The following is a 21,172-nucleotide window of genomic DNA, read 5'->3' on the forward strand; positions in this document are numbered from 1 at the left end:
GATGAAACCAGTCACTGTCCTCAATGCTTTGTATAATTAGCTCTTCTAATATTCCAAACAACCACATGAGATAGAGAAATTATATGGTCCAAAGGTAATCACTGGAGGAAGTACAAATAGTAACAACTATATTGAGAGGAGATATAGAGGAATTCTTACAGGGTACGGAGAGGTCAAGAGAGAAAATCTGACACCGGTAAGTCAAAGGCAATGTTATATACTGAACACTAATGATCAAGTGTACACGTAAAAAAGGTTATGATGGTAACTTTTCTTTTGTGGGTTTTTTACCACAATTTTAAAAAGGAGTATCATGAGCATGTTAACTAGTGATAACAACTAGAATAAACAGGTAAAGTTATTTTTCTCTGGGAGTTATGCCTGGGACGGAAACAATATTGTTTTCATTGTAACCTCATTTGAACTGCTACAGCTCATTTCTTTAAAATGTATGTGTGCACTATTTTGTTAAATTTTCAAACTCTGGGAAAAACAGACTTTACCTTGATCTGCAAGACATCGAGTGGAATGGTCTCTCCTTTCACAATGGCAAGTGTAGCATCTGTAATATGTCTAAAAGACAAAGGGAGGAAACGATCACGTGCGGAAAACAAGCAGCACTTCCCCCATCACACACACACACACACACACACACACACACACACACTCACTCACTCACTCACTCTCTCCTGTCCAGAGTACTAACAGGTTCGGGGAAAAGGCAAATTCGTTCAAAATACTCCAAGATAGCAGAACAAGTGAATATAAAAGAATTACTGATACAAACGTAGTGAAAGGCTCTGATACAGACTCAAAAGAGAAGGCTTTGGCCAAGAGAAGTTTATACAAAGTGCCAGTCATTTGTTTATTTCACGTTTGACTCTCTACTATGTGTCTGACTCCTATCACTGGAAAATAGGATAGTTAATATTAACAGCATCTTTCACTCATTCTAAGAAACCCAAGCACTTGAAAAAACATTATTTCTTTTTACTCTATTAACCCAAAGGGTAACTAAAGGACAGGTTTGAGTTATCTAAGCAAAATATAATCCAGAACCCAAGACCTACTCCTCTGACTTTCCAGGATTACAAGGATGTAATTTTAATTGCTGATTCTTTTGTTCAAGGACACGAGACTGTCCCTATCTACATTCTGGTTGTCAGTTGAAAAGTCTGTAGGTAAAAAAAAAAGCTTGTACTATCTGCAACCGTTCAGGGCATGTGAAACTATGCCAGGCTTGAAAGTAGTTCTAGGTTCACACTCTAATTAGATCCCAGGTCAGACACACATTAGGATACAAAAGACAGTCAGCAAAAGAAATATTAAATCAACAAGTGGCCAGACAATAAGAGATTTTCTCTTGCAGCAGAAAGAACAAGCAAACCCACACTGAATACCTTCCTAGCCCGGCCTGTCCACCCCTCCTGTCACTTACCCGCTGTCCCTTTGCATGGCTCACTAGTCTCACCCTTCAGATCTTGGCTGAGATGTCACCACTTCCCCTAAGCAGCCTCTAGGCCCTTCCCTATAATTCTCTATCACTGAACTGTGTTCATTTTCCTTCACAGCAGATCACAATTTATAATACATATTTTTTATTTACATCTTTATCATCTGCCTCCACCTGGAGACTAAAAGTTCCACAAGGTTGGCGATAATTTACATCCCTTATTGACCAATATAAAACCTAACACCTAGCCTAGTGCATGGTGCATACTAGGCAATCGATATTAGATGGATGATTTTATTCTATAAAATTCCAAGCGTATAAAAAAAGTACAGAGAATAGTATCATGATTCCTGTGTATTCCTCATCCAGCCTCAACAATTATCAATGCACAGCCGATCTTATTTCCTTATACACCTCCCACCCACTTCTCCCCATCTCTATCAGAGCAAATCCCAGATATCTTAACACTTTATCCACAGATATTCCTTTATGTATCTCTAAAAGATAAAAAGGTTCTTTAAAAAAACATAAATTGCTATTATATCTTAAACACTTAAATAATTCCTTTATATCAACATACATTTAGTCAATGTCAAAATTTCCCCAATTAACTCATATTCTTTTCAGCTTCTTTGTTCAAATCTGGGCCTAATAAGATCTATACATTGCAATTGGCTTATATGTCAAGTCTTTTCAAATCTACGGAGTCTCTCTCCTTTTCCCTACTCATTAAAGAAATGGGTTGTCTTACTGTGTTGCTGAGGATCTGGATTTTACTCATTGCATTCCCATGATATTAACACGTGTCCCAACTCCCTGGATTTCCTAAAAATCTGATTGAGTATGGAGTTTTTGGCAAAAATACTCCAGAGGTAGTGGTGTGTACTTCTATCAGTAAGTACATGAAATCTGTTTGCCTCTTTTTTGTGTGATAGTAGCAACTATTGACAATCAATGGCTAAATTTACTAGTTAACAGAGAGTTACAAAATGGTGACCTTTTAATTCTATTATTCCTTCTTATTTATTATCTGGTCCACAAAGAGAAACTTTCCCTCATCCAAAATTTGGTACCATAAAATTGAGGTCATATGAGAAAAATCGATAAATGCTTTTTTTTTTTTTGTTAACTTCACCAATTTTCAAAATAAGTTGATATCCTTAGTATCCTCTAAAAAGGACCGGTAACTTTTTCATTTTTATTTCCTAGTATCATTATGAATGCATAGCTTTAAATATATTTGATATGTTTCAATACATTACAGTTATTAGCCTGATACTCAAATTGTCCCAAATGAGTGACCTGCAAGGGTGGGGTACAAGGGTCAATAGATAATCACAAAGAACAAAGAGAAAGAGGAGCCAAGGAAGGTCCAGGTCAATGTCAACCAAACTGAGAAGCGACTAACACTTGCACCCAAGCACTTATTCACACAAGTAGAATTATCTAAGCTTAAAAGAATTAGTTTAATATTTTAACTTCTTTTTTGAAGTTAGATTTATTGAGATATAATTTATACACAGCAAATTTCATGCTTTTAGTTATACGGTTCTACAAATTTTGACAAATGCCTTCAGTCATGTAATCATCACCATGACCAAGATACAGAACGTTTACAGCATCTCAGAAAGTTCCTTCATGGCCCTTTGTGGCCAACCCACTCACCCCACCATCTGCTTCTGGCAACTACTGGCTGCTTTCTGTTTTCCAGAATGTCCTACAACTTGAAATAAGAAGTGTGAAGCCTTTTCACTAGCTTTTTAAAACTCCTAGCACGAGTATGAGGCTCATGCTGTTGGATGAATTTAAAGACTATTTCCTTTTATTGCAGAGTTGCATTCCGTTGTATGGAAGTACACAGTTTATCCATTCACCGATTGATGGATGCTGGGACTGTTCCCAGTTTTTGGCAGTTACCAATGAAGCTACCATAAACATTCCTCTATAGGTTTTTGTATTGACAGATGTCTTCATTTCTTTTGGGTAAGCACCTATAATTATGGCTCACAGGTTTAATTTTATAAGCAACTGCCAGACTGTTTTCCATAGTAGCTATACCACTTGGCATTTCCATCAGAAATATGAGAGTTTCAGTTGCCTCATGTATATGTCAGCACTTGATGACGTCAGGTTTCTGTTTGGCTTGTTTAAGCCATTCTAATAGATGCGTCTCAAAGTGGATTTAACTTGCACTTCTCTAATGACAAATGCCATCTATGTCTTTGGTGAAGTGTCTGTTCAAATGGTTTGCCCTTCTTTCTACAAGGGAGTTTGTTTTCTTATTAGTGAATTGTGAGAGTTATTTGTATACTCTGGATACTGGTCCTTTACCAGATATGTATCTTGCAAAGTTTTTTTCCCAATCTGTGGCTTGATTTTTCATTTTCTTAACAATTATTTTCAAGGGACAGATGTTTTAAATTTTACTGAAGCCCAATTTATCTTTTTTTTTAAAGGCTTCTGCTTTTTGTGTCCTAAGAAATCATTGCCTAACCAAGATCACAAAGATTTTCCTCTAGAAATGTTACAGTTTTAGGCTTTACATATAAGCCTATGATCGATTTCATGTTAATTTTTATATATACTATGAAGTATGTGTTATGGTTCATTTTCTTGCATGTGGTTAGCTCACTGTTTCAGCACCAACTGTTGAAAGAGTTGGTCTTGGACTGTTACAGAGTTAGTCTTAGAATCAGATAGGGTAAGTCCTCAAACTTAGTTATTCTTTTTCAAAGTTATTCTGGGTATTCTAGTTCCTTTATTTTTCCATATAAATTTTAGGATCTACAAGTCCATTTCTATAAAAAATCTTGAAAAAGAGATCAATTTGGAAAACAAACATCAAAATATTAGTCTTGAAGTCCACGAACACAGGTCTCTCCATTTATTTATGTTTTCTTGATTTCTCTCTTCAAGGTTTTGTAGTTTTCAGCATATACATCTTACACATATTTTGTTGGATTTATCCCTAAGTGTTTCATGTTTTTTTGTAAAGGCTCAGCAATGTTAGTATTCTATTACCTTTATTGTTATATTTTAGAAAAACACAGTAATTACTAATAAAGTAAAAGATTTAGTGTGTCTAGCCTTTAAGTACGACTATAAAAAAGGAGACATTTAGCAATTACTATAATCTCTGTTCAAAAAAGTGTCGTTTCTCTCCTAATATGGCTCCTCCTAATCCGTTCTGCTCTGTACCCCACTGGTAGGAAAAAAAAAACCTTTCTATAGTAAAATGTTCTTTCCTTTAAAAATAAATGCCTTTCCTGGGGTGCCTGGGTCAGTCAGTTAAGTGGCCTACTTCGGTTCAGGTCATGATTTCGCAGTTTGAGAGTTCAGGCCCCGTGTCGGGCTCTGTGATGACAGCTCAGAGCCTGGAGCCTGCTTCAGATTCTGTGTCTCCCTCTTTCCCTGCCTCTCCCCAGCTTTCACTCTGTTTCTATCTCTCAAAAATATATAAACATTAAAAATTTTTTTCTAATAACAATAAATGTTTTTCCTTAGGTGAAACAGCGAGAGAATAGAGGGTTGTCTTTTTTGATTTATGTTGTTTTAATTATAGAATCTAAACTCATTAATTGTACAGTCAGCCTATTTCTTATTTACTATTTTCCATCCTAAATCACCAATAAATATGCATAAAGTCTTATCCCATGGTTTACCAAGCATAATTGCTTGTTTACCTAACTAGTCCTTATTTTAACTTGTTAATCTTCTGAGGTACTATTGTTGGGCATCTGATAAATGCAGGTAAAGAAACTGACTGAAGAGGGAGATTTAATCATATTTTCAAGATGACAGGGCAAGCTGGTGGCAAAACAAGGTTCAACTAGGTCTAACTCCAAGGGTGCACTCTCTCACCTTCTGAGATTACTGTGGACGTACCAAAGGAGTACCTATGGTTCCCAAAGGGCAAGCCCATGACTTATAGGCCTCCTCATCAGTGTGATCAGACTTAAAATGTAAACAGCTAAGTCAGGAATCACATCCACTTGAATCGGCACTTCTAGCAAAGTTACATACAGTTTAAGACACTTTCCCCAAAATATACACATGAACTCACTTAGAGTACATTCTGGGTTCCCCAGTAAGCAAAATCAAAGTGAAAAGATGGCCTACTTTGCTTTTCCGTATTTCTCTATCGACACGTCTTTACCCCATTTTTCCCCCTCCAGTACAGATGCTATCCAGGAAGGAGGCAGCAGTTTAGAAAATGAGGTTCAATTTAGGAGAAAGCAAGCAGCATGATCACAGGTTTACATCCTATAAATATATTAATTCTGAAGGAAGCTCTTAGAAAGGATCCAAAAGCTCTGGACTTGCTCTGAGTAACACCTAGCACATTGAGGGGTTTAGGAAGAGCTTTTGAGAGACTGACCTTAAAATACAATGTTGTGGCTGAAAAAATCTTTTTTTTTTTTTTTTTTTTTTTTTTTTAAAGTAGGCTCCACACCCAGCAGAGCCCAGTGCAGGCCTTGAACACATGACCATGAGATCAAGACTTGAGCTGAAATCAAAAGTCAGATATTTGGGGCGCCTGGGTGGCTCGGTCGGTTAAGCGTCCAACTTCGGCTCAGGTCATGATCTCACGGTCCATGAGTTCGAGCCCCGCGTCGGGCTCTGTGCTGACAGCTCAGAGCCTGGAGCCTGTTTCAGATTCTGTGTCTCCCTCTCTCTCTGCCCCTCCCCTGTTCATGCTCTGTCTCTCTCTGTCTCAAAAATAAATAAATGTTAAAAAAAATTTTTTTTTTAAAAGTCAGATATTTAACCAACTGACTACCCAGGTGCCCCATGAAAAAGCCTTTTAGTATTATTTTTTCCCCAAAAATTATGTGGCAGAGAACAGCTAAGACACAACTCCAAATTTATCATTCTCTGGCAGTAATGGAAAGTTCTAAATAAAGCAGCACTGTAGCATGGAACAGCTATTTTTTAGGATTATTTACCTGCAACATTCCAGAGGCAAGACTCTTTTTTCTCCTGTAGTAATTGTGGTACAACACATCTTGAGAGCAGTGCAAAAAACAAAGCCTTGTTCTCTTAAATGGCCTTAGGCATCTGCCATGTTGAGAGGTCTACAAAATTCCAAACCCAGGGCAAATTTACTTAATTACCTAAGAGCCCTTGGGCATGCTTATAAATTAAGTTTTATAAATCTTTAAATTATAAATAGAAGCAGCAACAACATTAGTTTAACCACAGGGAAAATCAGCTCCCAAAAAACTGAAGACCTTCAACAAACTAAGACCTTGAGGGCAGCTACGACGCGCATAAGCTGGCTTTTTAGATAGGCAAGGTGTTCTCCAAGGAACATGGTCTCCCTCTGGATCGCTGACATATTTGGGAACATTGGCTAAACAATTCAAATAATCTGTATTGACACAGAAAGAAAGACTAACTCTTTAAAGTAGCCAAGGCCCAAACCACATAGAATTTATCTCAGATAAACAAAAATGTTTGAATAATTCATTTTTTGTTATATCTACTGCTCCTCAGAAATTCTAAATTGGGAATAACAAGTCTGGCAAACTGAAATGCCATGTCAGGCTTTAGGATGACTAATGAAGAACTGGACATCCCACACAGATTAAGGATTGAAGCAAGAGACGTTAGATGAAGGCCTGATATAGGTCTATGTTTATGCCTCGTGTTTGACATACAGACCAAGACTTTTATAATATATATGTAGGTGTACACGTGTGTGTGTGTGTGTGTGTGTGTGTGTGTGTGTGTGTGTGTGTGTGTAGATCTATATACACAGAGAGAGAAGAGAGAGAATTGGTTAAAAGATATAAAATAACTCCTAAAATTGTAACAGCAAAAATAAATCCACAGAAACCAATTTAATCAAAATCCCAAAAGCAGAAAGAAAAAAAAAAACAAAACCCACAGTAAATCACCTGAATACTATTATTGTTATGATTCTAGAACCTTATATAACCAGAAATATCACGAGAAGATTTTAGTTAACACATTCAACGAGTATTTATTTATTGATCTCCCCTAACTGTGTCACAAAGCTGACATTAAAGATCAAGCAACCGACAACGAGAGCCTGCAAAGGATTTTCTCAGTTATACTATTTGTCACTGTTCAAAGCCAGGACTCATATTCAAGATTTCCATCTTCTCGAAGGACTACAGCTTTGTTTACATAAGGCTTTTGAGAGAAAAGAACAACAACAACAACAATCTGCCCGACTCCTGAAGACAGATTCACAGCAATTTCATTTCGATGTTGCTTCCCCAGCTGCTTTATCCACACTGCCTTCCACTTTAGGCATTTCCCAAAGGATGCCACTATTACTTAGTATTCTAGCTATTTATATTATCAGAATAAAGAAGCCGCGGCTACCTGTTCAGTTTTCACAAGGGACATGCTGTTTGTGATCATGCATTTTTAAAGCAAACAAATGATCAATGCAAACCTGTCTTCACCAGACAATCTTACAACATAAAGGCATAAAGACAGTTTGGGTCAGGCATGCAATCTTCAAAACTGACAAAAGGACATCAATATTCATCTCTACACCTGACCTGGGCACTTGATATCAGATCACCAGGGTCCCAGAACCCAAAAAAGGAAACTTCCCAGTGAACAGAAAGGTTGAAATTTGATCTAGGTCTTGCGCTTAATGATGTGAGGTTTCAGGCTATCAAAGCTAGAAACAAAACCAAAAAATTCATATCACCCACATGTGAACTGTCCATTCCCAGGCTCAGTCTCCCACAAATGCTACCGCCCCACATTGACAACCTACTGGACTTTGTTTCCGCTTTCGGCAAAGAGAGTATGACTCAAACTACTGGTCTGTCCCAGTGGGATAAATCCAATGGGGATTTTACTGAAGGAAGCCTAGGGGAAAAAAAGAAAAGTTTTATGGTTTTGGTCAAAAAAAGTCAGGCTGAACAGAGACACAGACGCGTCCACTATGACAAAGTAACTGACCCTAAGTCCACTACCCTGTCTCTCCCTTCCCTAGACCAGCAATCAGGTAACATTAAGTGAGCAGTTTCTAGAATGAGAAAGCCCTTAAAAACAGGACTCTGAATCTGGAAGAAATATTTGGGTACTCATTAACGGCAATTGGTTCAAAGAAATTTGGTTACAAAAATGAGGGTCTTAAAGATATTAGATAAATGTGCTATTGTGACAGAAGTTGTATTATGTTGTCACAGTATTATTTCAAAAAATTGTGGATAAAATTCAACTAAAAATATCTAACCTTTGTAGAGTAACTAATGACAAGGCTTTATAAACAATCTCCAGTATAAAGAAGGCAAAGAGAATAAGCACATTCAAGGAGAAGTCCTTCATCAGTTTCCCTCTCTCCCTTCTGAGAGGCAACCATTATCCTGCCGTTGATGGGATTCCTTTCCAGCCACATTGTTATTCTTTTACAACATATTTAGGCATTCATCGATAGTATACAGTATTGTTTTCTGAATTCCAAAACCTAGTAGTAATGCCTAACATACTTTGGCAACTTGCCTTTTTCATTCAATATTTTAAAAATTTTATATGTACACATAAATATATGTGTGTATACATACACACATAGAGAGAAAGATCTATAAATACTTATAGATCTAATTCATTCATTTTTACTGCTCCATGGCTTCCAGTATATGGATATACCACCATTCATTTATGAAGGAATTCTGTGAACAAGAGTTTCCATGGGAAAATTTTATATTCCAAACAATAGCTTTTCCAGTAAAAAGCTATTGGGTACTCTGGAATACTACAGCAGAGAAGTCTGCCACAGATTAATAATAAAAGTGTTCTAGGACACAGGCAGCAGTATTTACTAAAACCCAAGGAAGCACCTTAACATATAAAATGGTAAAAAAAAAAAAAAAAAGGTAAAGGAAGAGAAAAAGAACAGAAATGCAGAAGTTAAAATGCAATTGCTCTTTCTTTAAAGCTCACCTCATCTGCTCTTTGAAGAACTCCAGTAATAACCTACAAATGTTAAAAAAAAAAAATGTTATAAACAACGTGTATTCCCCTTATCATACAAGAATTAGACTCAATTTTCATGGATCACAAACTTGTTCCTATTTTCTTCCTAGAAACTATGTGAAAAGATGTACTAGCTCTTCAACCACAGTATTCTGCAAAGGGATCAGAGCTAAATTAGATTTTATTCTTGACCTAAAATCAATAGTCCAATAGAGGCTAAGACAAAATAATTATAAAACCTCCACATCATATTAGCAAAATTGTTTTAAGTTCTATAAAATGGATACAAGTGTGAGGCACCCATCAATCATACGGAAGAGCTGAGTTTGTACTATAAGTGCACATACAGGAAAAAACTAACTCTTTGCTACACGCGGGAAAGTCTCTGCTCAATAAATGTTTCTTATTGATGAAAATGAAGACAAGGGGAAGAGCGGCCCCGCTTTTAAAAGATATTTTTAATTTGAATTTGTACATGTTTTATTTTTAAAATATAATACACAGGTCTTGTAAAAGTGGTGAAAAATACCCAAAGAAGAAAATTCTTTCTCAAAGTCCCACCATGCAGAACAACCATCATTAATCAGTTTTTTATGTTTTGGCATATTCAGTGCCTATTTTTATATGACTGTGATGATCCCAGATACGCAATTTGATATATTTCTTAAAAACGTTTTGTGAAGTACAGGCTGATGCCAATCTTCCCCCTTCACCTCCTGCCTCACTGAATTTCAGGATTAAAGGGGGCTGTCATGAGGTCTACTTCATTCTTTATTGGCATGCTACCAGTATTCTTCACACTTCATTAAAAAGCCATAAAAACAATTACAAGATCATTAGCACAGCCTTTCTAAAAGCAGCTTACTAAGGCTCACATAATTGCTAAGTCAAACATAGGACACTGCTCTGTCTGCTGTTAGCTCCGGATCCCTCAACACTGAGGAAACCACCAAATGGAGGCAAAAGGCAATCAGAAATGAGGCACAAATGTGAATTATGGCCCATGGGATGGAAACACTGAGCCGGAGGAGGGGCACCTGACCTGGCTCTTCAGGGGTTTCCAATACATAATGAAGGTTTCAGTCTGCTGCCCTCCAAAAGAAGAGCACTGCTAGGGCAACATACTTCCTGTCCTCATTGGACCAAAGTAAGCATTAAGGACATGAAGTTTTAAAAGAGAGGCAGATACATACACCTAAATATGTAGACGCCGGCCTCTAACTGTACTATTAGGAGATGACATTCCATGTGATGGAAATGATGTGAGGACAGGCAAATGCATTTTGTTCAAAAGGGGATCTTTAAGTTTATTTCAGAAGAATAAAATTCTTCCTAATTAAAACTGATTCCCTAACTCCCTAACCAACAGGGCTTCTCCATCAGAGTCTCTAACGTATAAAAATCTTATTGGACTCAACACCATTTCTTCTCTGTATTCATTTTTATCCAACTTCAATTTGATAAAACAAAAATCCTTCTATATGCTGGGTATAAAGTTTATACAAAGCGATGAAATAAAAGCACATGAGGAAAACGTAATGCTATGCCTGTTTCAGAGAGTAACAATCCTAAAAAAATAAACTAGGGGCGCCTGGGTGGCGCAGTCGGTTAAGCGTCCGACTTCAGCCAGGTCACGATCTCGCGGTCCGTGGGTTCGAGCCCCGTGTCGGGCTCTGGGCTGATGGCTCGGAGCCTGGAGCCTGTTTCCGATTCTGTGTCTCCCTCTCTCTCTGCCCCTCCCCCGTTCATGCTCTGTCTCTCTCTGTCCCAAAAATAAATAAACGTTGAAAAAAAAAAAAATTAAAAAAAAAAAAAAACTAAAAATAAATCATTTCCTTAAGTTGTAACCACTTTATGCCATTGCTCAACCATCTAGTTTCCATTTTTCTCACCTTCAAAATGGTTTCAAACAGAACAACAGCCATACCTCCTGCAGTGTCCCATCTCCCCCTGCAACAATGATCACATCTGTGTTTTCCAACAGTTCCAGGAGTTTCTTGGCTTGGCCCTCATAATCAGTCTGAAATACAAAAGAAGACTTTGGTAAATTTATCATCCTAGGGCCATAAGATCAAAGATGTAAACATCTGGGATATTTTCTTTGAAGTTTTACACAAGTCTTTCCCCAAAGTCTGCATAATTGATAGGCATGAAAAACTAAGCAGCTATCAAAGCAATTATATATATACTTTTGTACTGTTTAGAGCTGGAAGGGACCTCAGAAACCATCTTTAAGCTTCTTTAAAATATAAAACTCGGGGTGCCGGGGTGGCTCAGTCGGTTCAGCATCAAACTTCAGCTCAGGTCATGATCTCGCGGTTTGTGAGTTCGAGCCCTGCTGTCAGATGTCAGCACAGAGCCTGGAGCCTGTTTCAGATTCTGTGTCTCCCTCTCTCTCTGCCCCTCCCCCAGTTGTACTCTGTCTCTCTCAGAAATAAACACTTTAAAAAAATGTTAAAATATATATTTATACATATTTATATATATATATGTTACATAAATGTTTATATATATATATACACACATATATACATATATATAAAACTCAAACCCAGTGATCTGTCTCCAGTTATACAGTTAGCTAGTCAAAGGACTCATTTCCAGTCCAGTGCAGATTCAATTACACTATTTACTGGGTGCCTTTCATCTGAAAGCAGGAAGTCATGTGTATATGCAAATACAGAGTAACAGATGTAATGAAAAGAGCACAGATTTGGGAACCCAAGAAACCCAGATTAAAGGCCAACCCTGCTACTTTTTAGCTGAGAGGCCTTAAACTCTCAGGAGCTTAATTTCCTTATCAATGAGATTATGTGTGTTGGGGGATGGGGTACTAATAGCTTCCCCTTAGTACTGTTGTAAAGCAGTGTATAAAACTACTAAACTAGCAAGGTAACTGTTCATAACTTGTACTGTACTTAAATGAAAGGTTAGGTTTTGCTATGACTACACGTTAAAGATGTACAGGTATGATTCAGAGTAGTTACAACACAGTACCTAAACCTCACCATTTTTACTGAAAGTATTTCCTCAGATACGTATGCAGACTTCAATGAATCATCTAAGCCACTACCTCTAAAACCAAACATTAAATTTTAAAACACATAATGCAACTAATACTAAAATAGGAAACAGCCCTTCCTATTGACACTGTACAAGACACACTAATAGGCAAAGTGCCTGAGCACAGTTAACACAGAGGAAAAAAGAAGCCCTGAACTAACACCATTAATCTTATGATGAATTATCCCACTTTTATTCTAAAAATGAAATGGCTGGCTTTATAGTTAAACACACGTTTGCAAATAGTTAATTTTTTTTAAAAAGAATATATGTCAATCCTGATTAAGAGGATGGGTTGTGAGTATCCCAGAATAGGCGATCGTCAGGAATCAGTATGGGTTCGCTAAGAACAAGGCATTTTGGACTATCCTCATCTTCCTTGACATTACTAGATCAGTAGATATGGGAAACTAGACAGACATTGTATCTGCTCTTTAGCAAGGCACCTGGCAAGCTATGTGATGAGGTCCTCGGGGACAAAATAGAGAAATGTGGGAACGATACGCTAAAATTTAAGCAGGTTAGTTAGGTACCAACTGAAGGTCTGTGCTCCAAGGGAGCAGCTCAGTGAAGTGACATCAAATTGTAAGTAGATTCCCAGTGATATTTCTTTAGGACTCTCCCTTGAGCCTTTCTCTATACAACACTATCAACAATAGAGGCAAAAGGTAATTTACTGAATATGTAAATGACACCCCTATTCCTCCTGGTTCTCTTACTCTACTTGATATTTCTTCTTGGCACTCATCACCATCCGACAAACCCTATGTTTGTGTATCTGTTTCCTATCTGATCCCTTTCCCACTTTGAAGCTCTTTGGGGACAGACATGGAAAGTTTATTTTGTTCAGCCTGTATCCCCAATACCTAGAACAGGACTTAGCTCACAGTAGACAGTCAATAAATACTTGCAAAAAAATTAATAAATATAAATATGTACATGAATGCACCAAAATTCTAAAAATTTTTGACAGATTTAATAGACAGTTATTTAAAAGATTACATTTATAAGGATAACATACTTGAAGATGAAAATTCCAAATGCACCAACAAAGGAAGGATTAAAAAAAAAAGTGGCCTAATGATATTAAATAAAGAAAAGTGAATCAAGACACTAGCTAGCATGACATGACATGATATTAGAGAACTGTTACTTGTGCTGGGTATAATAAGGACACCGCCGTTACAAAGAAAGGTAGTCTGATTTTTTTTTTTAAGTGCATACTGAAAAATCTAGGGATTAAAATGACATGATGTCTGTAATTTACTTCGGAGAACCCAGCTGCCAGGTGAAGATGTGTGCTGGGGACCACATGAGCCAGACAGCAGCAGAACTGACCCACAGATACATGAGTCAGGCCATCTTAGGCCATCCCTCCTCAGCCAGGCCATGGGTGAGCCCAGTGAGACCAGCACAAGGGCAGCTCTGAACAGACCACTGACCAACAGAATCAGAAGCAGAGAAGCAGTTGTCAAGGTATTTCTTATGTAGCAGTAGAGATCTAGTGTAGAAAGAAATACGGCAGTAATTATAATAAATGTTAATGGATTCAATGGTCCAGTAAAAAGACCAAAAAAAAAAAAAAAAAAAAAAAAGTTGGATCCTTAAAATACCCTGTTTTCAAGCCTTTACCAGCAGTACATCTAAAATATAAAGATACAAAAAGGCTGAAAGTAAAGGGATAAAAAAATATTACACCAAGCAAAAACCAACCAAAGCAAGCTAGAGTCACTAATACTAGAGAAGACAGACTGTGGCAGAGATAATACTGGGGCTAAAGAGAATTGCTCTCGACAGGGTCAAAGTGCAAGACAAATGAGGTGACTTGAAACGGGAGAGCAATCTATCAACACCATCTCAAAATATAAAAACCAAAAATGAGCAAAACTACATAGAGAAATAGAAAAATCTGCACTAACGGTGGGAGCGTTCTAATACCCCTCTCTCTATAGTTAAAGCAGAAGGAAAAAACTCAGGACACAGAAGACTAGAACCACACAACAAACAGACTTAACTCATTGGGCACAAGCAGAACATGGTACCCGATGACTGATACTCTTTCATGCATACGGGGAACATTTATGAAAACAAAACACACGCTAGGCCACAAAACAAGACTCGATAAACTTCCAAATGCTGGAATTGTATAGACTACATTCACTGACCCATAATGCAATCAAATAAGAAATCATTAACAAAATGCTAACTAGGAAAAAAGATAACTAGAAAAACTTTATATTTGGAAATTTAAAAACGGGTCTAAAGAACTCACTGGCCAAACAAAAATCATGATGGAAATTAGAAAATATTTTTTAATGAATGTTAATGAAAATATCATATATCATAACTTGGAAGATGCAGTTGAAGAAGTAAAGCAAAATTTATAGCTTGAAATAAATACAATGAAAAACGGTAAAACATAAATAAACATCCAAGTTAAAATGTCAGAACAGAACAGCGGGAAAAACCCTAAGTAGAATAAAGGAAACAATAAAGACAGACTAGAAATTAATGAAACAAACATAAACCAGAGGATCAACATGCCAAAAACTGATTCTTGGCAAGGATTAAATTGACATATCTCTCACAAGACTAATGAGAGAAAAAATGGGGGCACATATAAACAATATGAAGAATTAAAATGAGATACTACAAGTATTACAGAAACTTAAAGTCAAAAGGAGGAAATTAGGAACAACTTGGTATCAATTAATTTGAAAACTTCAATGCAATGAACAAATTGCTTGAAAGTCGTGCCTTGCCAAAATTAATTCAAGAATAGAACCTCACTACTTCTAGAACCATACAAAACAATCTCCCCTCAGAGAAAGCTCCAGGTCCAGATGGTTTTGAGTTCAATCGAACATTCAAAGAAGAAATGTCAGTCCTACATAACAATTCTAGGATCTCTCATACGTGGAGCCTGAAACGTGCATTACAAGCACTCAGATGAATGTTAGCTCTCTTCCCCCTTCTCCCGTCCCTGAGGGTGGACAACTGAAGACCACATCTCCGACCAGCTGGACATGATAGGTCAACACGTCACGGTAAATTGGATTCAATTACCTTTTAATCTCTGATTTCATGAAAGTGTGTAATATTAAAAATAAACTACAGACTTACAAACATGAGAAGAGTGATTTTCAACGCACATGCCTCAGTACCCCCCATATACATATTGCTTCAAAGTTTTGGGGCTTTGAGTGGAGTCTTGGAGCGTCTTCTCTATAGCACAATCCTTCTAACTTACTTTTGTCTCCTTGTCTTAGCCAAATGTCACAAATTCTACAGCTTTACCACTTAAAATTCCTCACCAGAGAGAAAATGTTTACCTGTCTGTGGCACTACCAAGTAATTAATTACTCAAAGTGGAAATTTTTTTATTTTCAGGAAAAGAATTCTTACAGCTATTCCTACTTTCATCTTCTAAGAGACAGTAATTCCACGTCCTATCTTGCAGATGAAAGGAATCAAGTTCATGCTTCCATCTAATCTTACTCTGAAAATGAAAAGCTGGCAGTGCTTTGAAAAAAATAAAAATAAAACCACTTTTATTAATGATCAGAACAAAGACACAACATTGATTCCTCTGTTCCCAGCTTCTTGTGTGTTAAGTGATTTCTGCTATGGAGTCAAGAGAAGAAGGTAAGTTATAAGAAGTTAGAAGAAGTTATAAGTAGCTCGGAAAAAATCAACACTCTGGAGCGTTCTTACCTTAACGACAGTCACATCCATGCCAGATAAGTGTAAAATCGGGGCAGCATTTTTTTCAAATAGAGTCCTGGCTTTGCTGTAGACAAAGGAAAAATACAAAAATGTTAACACAAGTTCTCAAGAGGGAGAATAAAAAGCCCAGCCATCCTCGCTGGAGTAGAACAAGAAGCAAATTTCCTCTATTTGTGCAAGTACAGGAAGTCGAACAATGAGTGATGAGCTTCTATGGATAGAAACGTAGATGCTACCACTCTGGGGCCTCCAGGAGTTTACCTTCTAATGCAATCAGCTCTTACCCATCTGGGATGCTTACAGTTCAGAGTCTAGTTCCTCTAGAGGAAGAATGTTCACTGCGTATGGCTCCCCTCAGGAAACAACATTTGATTCATTCAGCAAGTATTTACTGAGGACCTACTATGTGCTAGACACAGGTATAGGGGCTAGGGACACAGCACAACAAAGCAGACAAAAACAACTAGAACTTAAGTATAATGTAGTAAGTCCTCACGGAACTGATTTATATTCCAGGGGTAGAAGGAGAGTGTATTTAACATTTTTCATATGGCCCGAGGGAATAAACTGAACCCCACAGAATACTGATTAATTCTAACTCAGTGGACACAATTTTTGATGAAGAAATACACCATTTTTAACAGTTTCAAATACTAGAGATATCTCCATTTCTTGAGTTTCAAACCTGTAGTGAAATCCCAGGAGAAGGAGCAAAATTCTTTTCGATGAAGGCAGAATTTCTGCTAAGAAAGGGTAAGTTTGAAATTAATGTAACTTTAGGATAACCAACAGCTTGTCTGAAGCTCCCAGGCATAGTCACATACTTCTCTTTATTGCCCTATCACTTTGTATACACCTCTCTTAGGAATTTTCCTATTGCGTGACGATCAGTGATCTGGCAAGACAGTCTTTGGGACAAGACTGAAAGCCTTCCAAAAACAGACACCGAATCTTATAATCCTTGCATCCCCCAGCCTCTAGGATTACGTCTGGCACACTCAGAAGATATTTAATAAGTATCTGATGAATGAATGCACTAACGCATGAATGAATAAACCTGCCCCAAATGTAGACATGTAAATTCTGCGGAAAAGGAAACGACACAATTGTGAGGTGATCTAAGAACAGAAACAGAGTCCTTTGAAGAATGCCTGTGTTTTAAAAGCATCAAATACATCATTCTGACAGTGACTCTTGTCCGGTGCAGGTGAGGAGTCAGAAACACAGCCCAAGAATCAAGGGTTGCACAACTTGCAAAGAGTCCCCAATGGCATAGTCTCAGAGTTGAATAAATGTTAAGCATACCAATCAGTTGACCTGTTTTCTGCCCAAACATTTTCAACTATCACATCGAAGAAGAACAAAAGCTAGAACTTTCAAAACGCCGAACCTCTAACTTTCACATCCACATTTACTCAGTCCTCTTTCAAAGACGTTTTGGGGGGGGTGGGCGGTGCTTGGGTGGCTCAGTCGGTTAATTGTCCGACTTCGGCTCAGGTCATGATCTCACGGTTTGTGAGTTCAAGCACCGCGTTGGGCTCTGTGCTGACAGCTTGGAGCCTGGAGCCTGCTTCGGGTTCTGTGTCTCCTTCTCTCTCTGCCCCTCCCCCACATGTGCTCTGTCTCTGTCTCCCAAAAATAAATAAATGTTAAAAAAAAAGATTTTTTTTTAAAGCAGTTATGCATGCTTTGACTTTCTCACAGGCATTTTATACTAGGAAGAGACGCACAGGTAGCTCATGGGCCACATGTGCAGTGAGGCACAGACCAAATTCAACATTCTTTAAAAAGAAATAAGCACCAAAGGGCAGAGAGAAACAGGTAACATTTCTGATTCTGAATTAAAATAGAAACGGAGAAGGTTGGACAAATTTTCACGAGAACCACTCAAAAAGTGTGTCTCCAACTCGTGATTTACACGAGCACGTCAGAAGCAAAGGGCACAAATATCCCCTGCCCCGTCTAGTGCCCTGAATGCTTCTTAGAACAAGCAGGGAAGGCTACATGAAGACCTCCCTTTTCCAGCTCACCATTTCTGGGGCTTCACCCAACAGCAAAGGGCTGAGCTAGTAATACTACAAATGCTTCTCCTTCCAGGGTTGTTTTCATTACTAGATTGATAAGAAAAGATCAGCTAGAAGTGGATCAGCTCTCACGGAGAAGCACAACTATGGACCAATCTCAATCTGCTATTTTAATCATTTACAACAAATCGGTAAACTCCTCCAAGTTGAAGAACTAGGATTTGAACATTTGGGCTTTATTCACGTCTTTACGGGATACGATGGCTACAGACAATCTCTAAAATGAAAGTGATTTTTTTCCCTTCTCATGTTCGATATAAAAAATTGAAAGTGTTACCAGGAAGAAATGCATTATTTATTACATAATTAAAGGTGAGATAGCACCAGAGCTAAAGGAAAACTTTATGTACCTACAGCAATTTCCAGGTTCACATACACACCAAAAAAACAATTACTTCTTAATGTATTATTTATTAATGCTAAACACACAGTTATCTTATTTCTTAAAGCACCCATGTAGTTTTAAACCAGCACTACATAATGAAATAGCTACACGATGAATTATGAATTATGCGTCAGAGCAGAGCCAAGAGGACAAAAATAGTGCAATTAAATAGTGAAAGCTTAGGGGAAAAAAAGATGCTGGAGAGCTGCAGAGTGGCGGCTGGCCAGAAGCATACAAGGGTTCACCTTGCTAAAAGGGACACTAACTTTAGAAGACTTTCCCTTGCCTCACCTTTAAAGATAAAGATTTTATACTCTTAGACAATAATCCACCTTTAGAAATGCCAATATCTTCACATGTAAAAATGTACACAGAACCTAAACTGCTCTAAAAAAGTTTCTTAATTTTTTAATGTAAATATCTAAGTAGGAACTTAATGTGTCATATTTTTCTTCATCAGAATTAGCAAGTTGCTAACTTACTAGGTCTCTAAAGCAATAGGACCTACAACAGTTATACTACAGTAGGCAGGGGGGAGTTACAAGCACTTTCGAGAGCAAGTAGAGAGCGTTTTGAATCTCGCCAACAAGTCAAAGTAATCACAGCGGCTTATAGTCCCCTTTTATCCAGTGCTTACAGGAAATAGAAACGCCCAACACATTATAGGCATTATCTCATCTAATCCTAAAGGCGTCTATTCTATATGGCAATTGTATAAGGTAGGAGCTATTACTTTCCCATTTCACAGATGAGTACACTGAGGATTTAAGTTATGTAACTCCCGTAGTACACAGAACCAAAGAGTATACAAGTCTGGTCCTTCCAACTCTGAAGCCCACAGAGTTCTCTGCCAGCTTCTGCCACAGGCCACCACTGTTTAGTTATCTTGGGTATTTTGATTATGTGGTGTGAGGACGAATGATCAACAGGCGTTAAGATTGGTATGTTCATGGGGGAGGGAGGTGGCTCTGACCAAGCCAGTCTGATAGGATTCAAGCAGGCAGAGTCAGTTCAGACAATCTGTAGTTAAGTGTCAGAAACTGCAGAACTAAAAATAAGGCCTGACTCCTCCTTCTATCTGTAAAGCCACACTCACTATTCTCAAGAAATTACTTCTTTCTTACTCAAGAAACTTATTTCAGAGACCCTGCGTTTTACACAAGACTACTTAGAAGCTGGTCCCAACTATTCTTTTTGTTGTTGTTGTTCTTAATATCATTTGACTTAGATCTTAAACGATCCAACCTAATACATATTTATTAATTTTCTGATCCTCAGAAAAGACAAAAAGAATTGTTCTGGTCATTAGGGAGAATAAAAAATATTATTCCGCCCAACATACACACACACAACCTTTTAATCCTTACTATATTTTAAGAATAATTTTGCATCTTAGGGGCGCCCAGTCGGTTAAACGCTTGGCTCTTGATTTTGGCTCAGGTCATGAACTCACAGTTTGTGGGTTCAAGCCTTCATCAGGCTCTGTGCTGACAGTGCAGAGCCTGCTTGGGGATTCTTCCTCTCTCTCTCTCTCTCTGAATCTCAGACGCGCTTGCGCGCGCTCTCTCTCTCTCTCTCAAAATAAATAAACTTAAAAAGAATAACTTTAAGTTTTAAATGATTTTTTCTAAAAGCCTTCAAAATCTTTTTAAATTCACCTTTCCAACTAAATGAGAGCAGCACCTAAGAATGAAAAAAAATTTTTTTCCCTTATGTTTTTTTAAAATTTATACACCTTATTATTTAGAGCAGTTTTCAAGTCCAGAGTAAAAATGAGCACAAAACACAGAGAATTTCCACGGACGCTTTGTCCTGCTAAATGCACACACAGCCTCCCCCACTCTCAACGTCCTGCACCAGCACAGGACCCTTGTTATGATAAATGAACACAAACATGTGATTATTAACCAAAGTCCCATGGATTCCTCACACCTGAATGCCCACCATGTCTTCACACAACTCTTCCAGGCCAGCCAGACCAGGTCACAGACTGTCATGGGACACAGGAGGGACCTAACTAGTCATTCCTGTCCCTAGCACAACCCCCGTCCCCTGGCCCATCTCCTCCATCAGGAAGACTGAGTGCTGTCAGTCTGCCAACCTCCAAAGACCTAGCTCAAGGTTCCCTCCTTCTGGAAAGGTCATTTCTGACTTCACAAGCCCACAGTGCTCTTGGCCATCGTGGAACATCCTGTGACAGAGAAGTCTCGATCATTGCCATCGCAACAGCAGGGGCTGTCCCCACACAGGGAAGACTTATGTGAGAGTGGTAATTCTGGGATTTTTATTAAACTGCAGCTAGACACGTTGGCTAAGCATCAGACAGCTTTACAAGTTACAGCTCATTAACTGCTGTTTCTCCATTACAAATTAATCATATTGCTAGATGAGTACTGAGCCTTCTTCTTCCAATTCCACACAATCCAACTAGCTGCCTGATAGTCCAGGATTCCCCCCACCCCTTAGGAAAAGGGAGGATGTGACAAATCACAAACT

At 38.0% G+C, this 21,172-nt stretch overlaps 1 protein-coding gene across 3 annotated transcripts in view; it reads right to left on the minus strand.

Annotated features, from left to right (window-relative positions):
• AGK (acylglycerol kinase) overlaps positions 1-21,172 on the minus strand; it is an 80,916-nt gene that overhangs the window by 28,495 nt on the left and 31,249 nt on the right. For all 3 annotated transcript variants that reach the window (XM_040471768.1, XM_040471770.1, XM_040471769.1), the window contains exons 5-9: positions 16,196-16,271; positions 11,346-11,438; positions 9,386-9,418; positions 8,214-8,308; positions 504-573 (exon numbers count right to left, since the gene is read on the minus strand). In XM_040471768.1, coding sequence (XP_040327702.1) covers positions 504-573; positions 8,214-8,308; positions 9,386-9,418; positions 11,346-11,438; positions 16,196-16,271 — 367 coding nt within the window. The remainder of the gene's footprint in view (positions 1-503; positions 574-8,213; positions 8,309-9,385; positions 9,419-11,345; positions 11,439-16,195; positions 16,272-21,172) is intronic.

This window comes from Herpailurus yagouaroundi, unplaced genomic scaffold (genome assembly GCF_014898765.1).
Source record: "Herpailurus yagouaroundi ecotype Mexico unplaced genomic scaffold, PumYag 100, whole genome shotgun sequence".
Taxonomy (NCBI): Eukaryota; Metazoa; Chordata; class Mammalia; order Carnivora; family Felidae; genus Herpailurus; species Herpailurus yagouaroundi.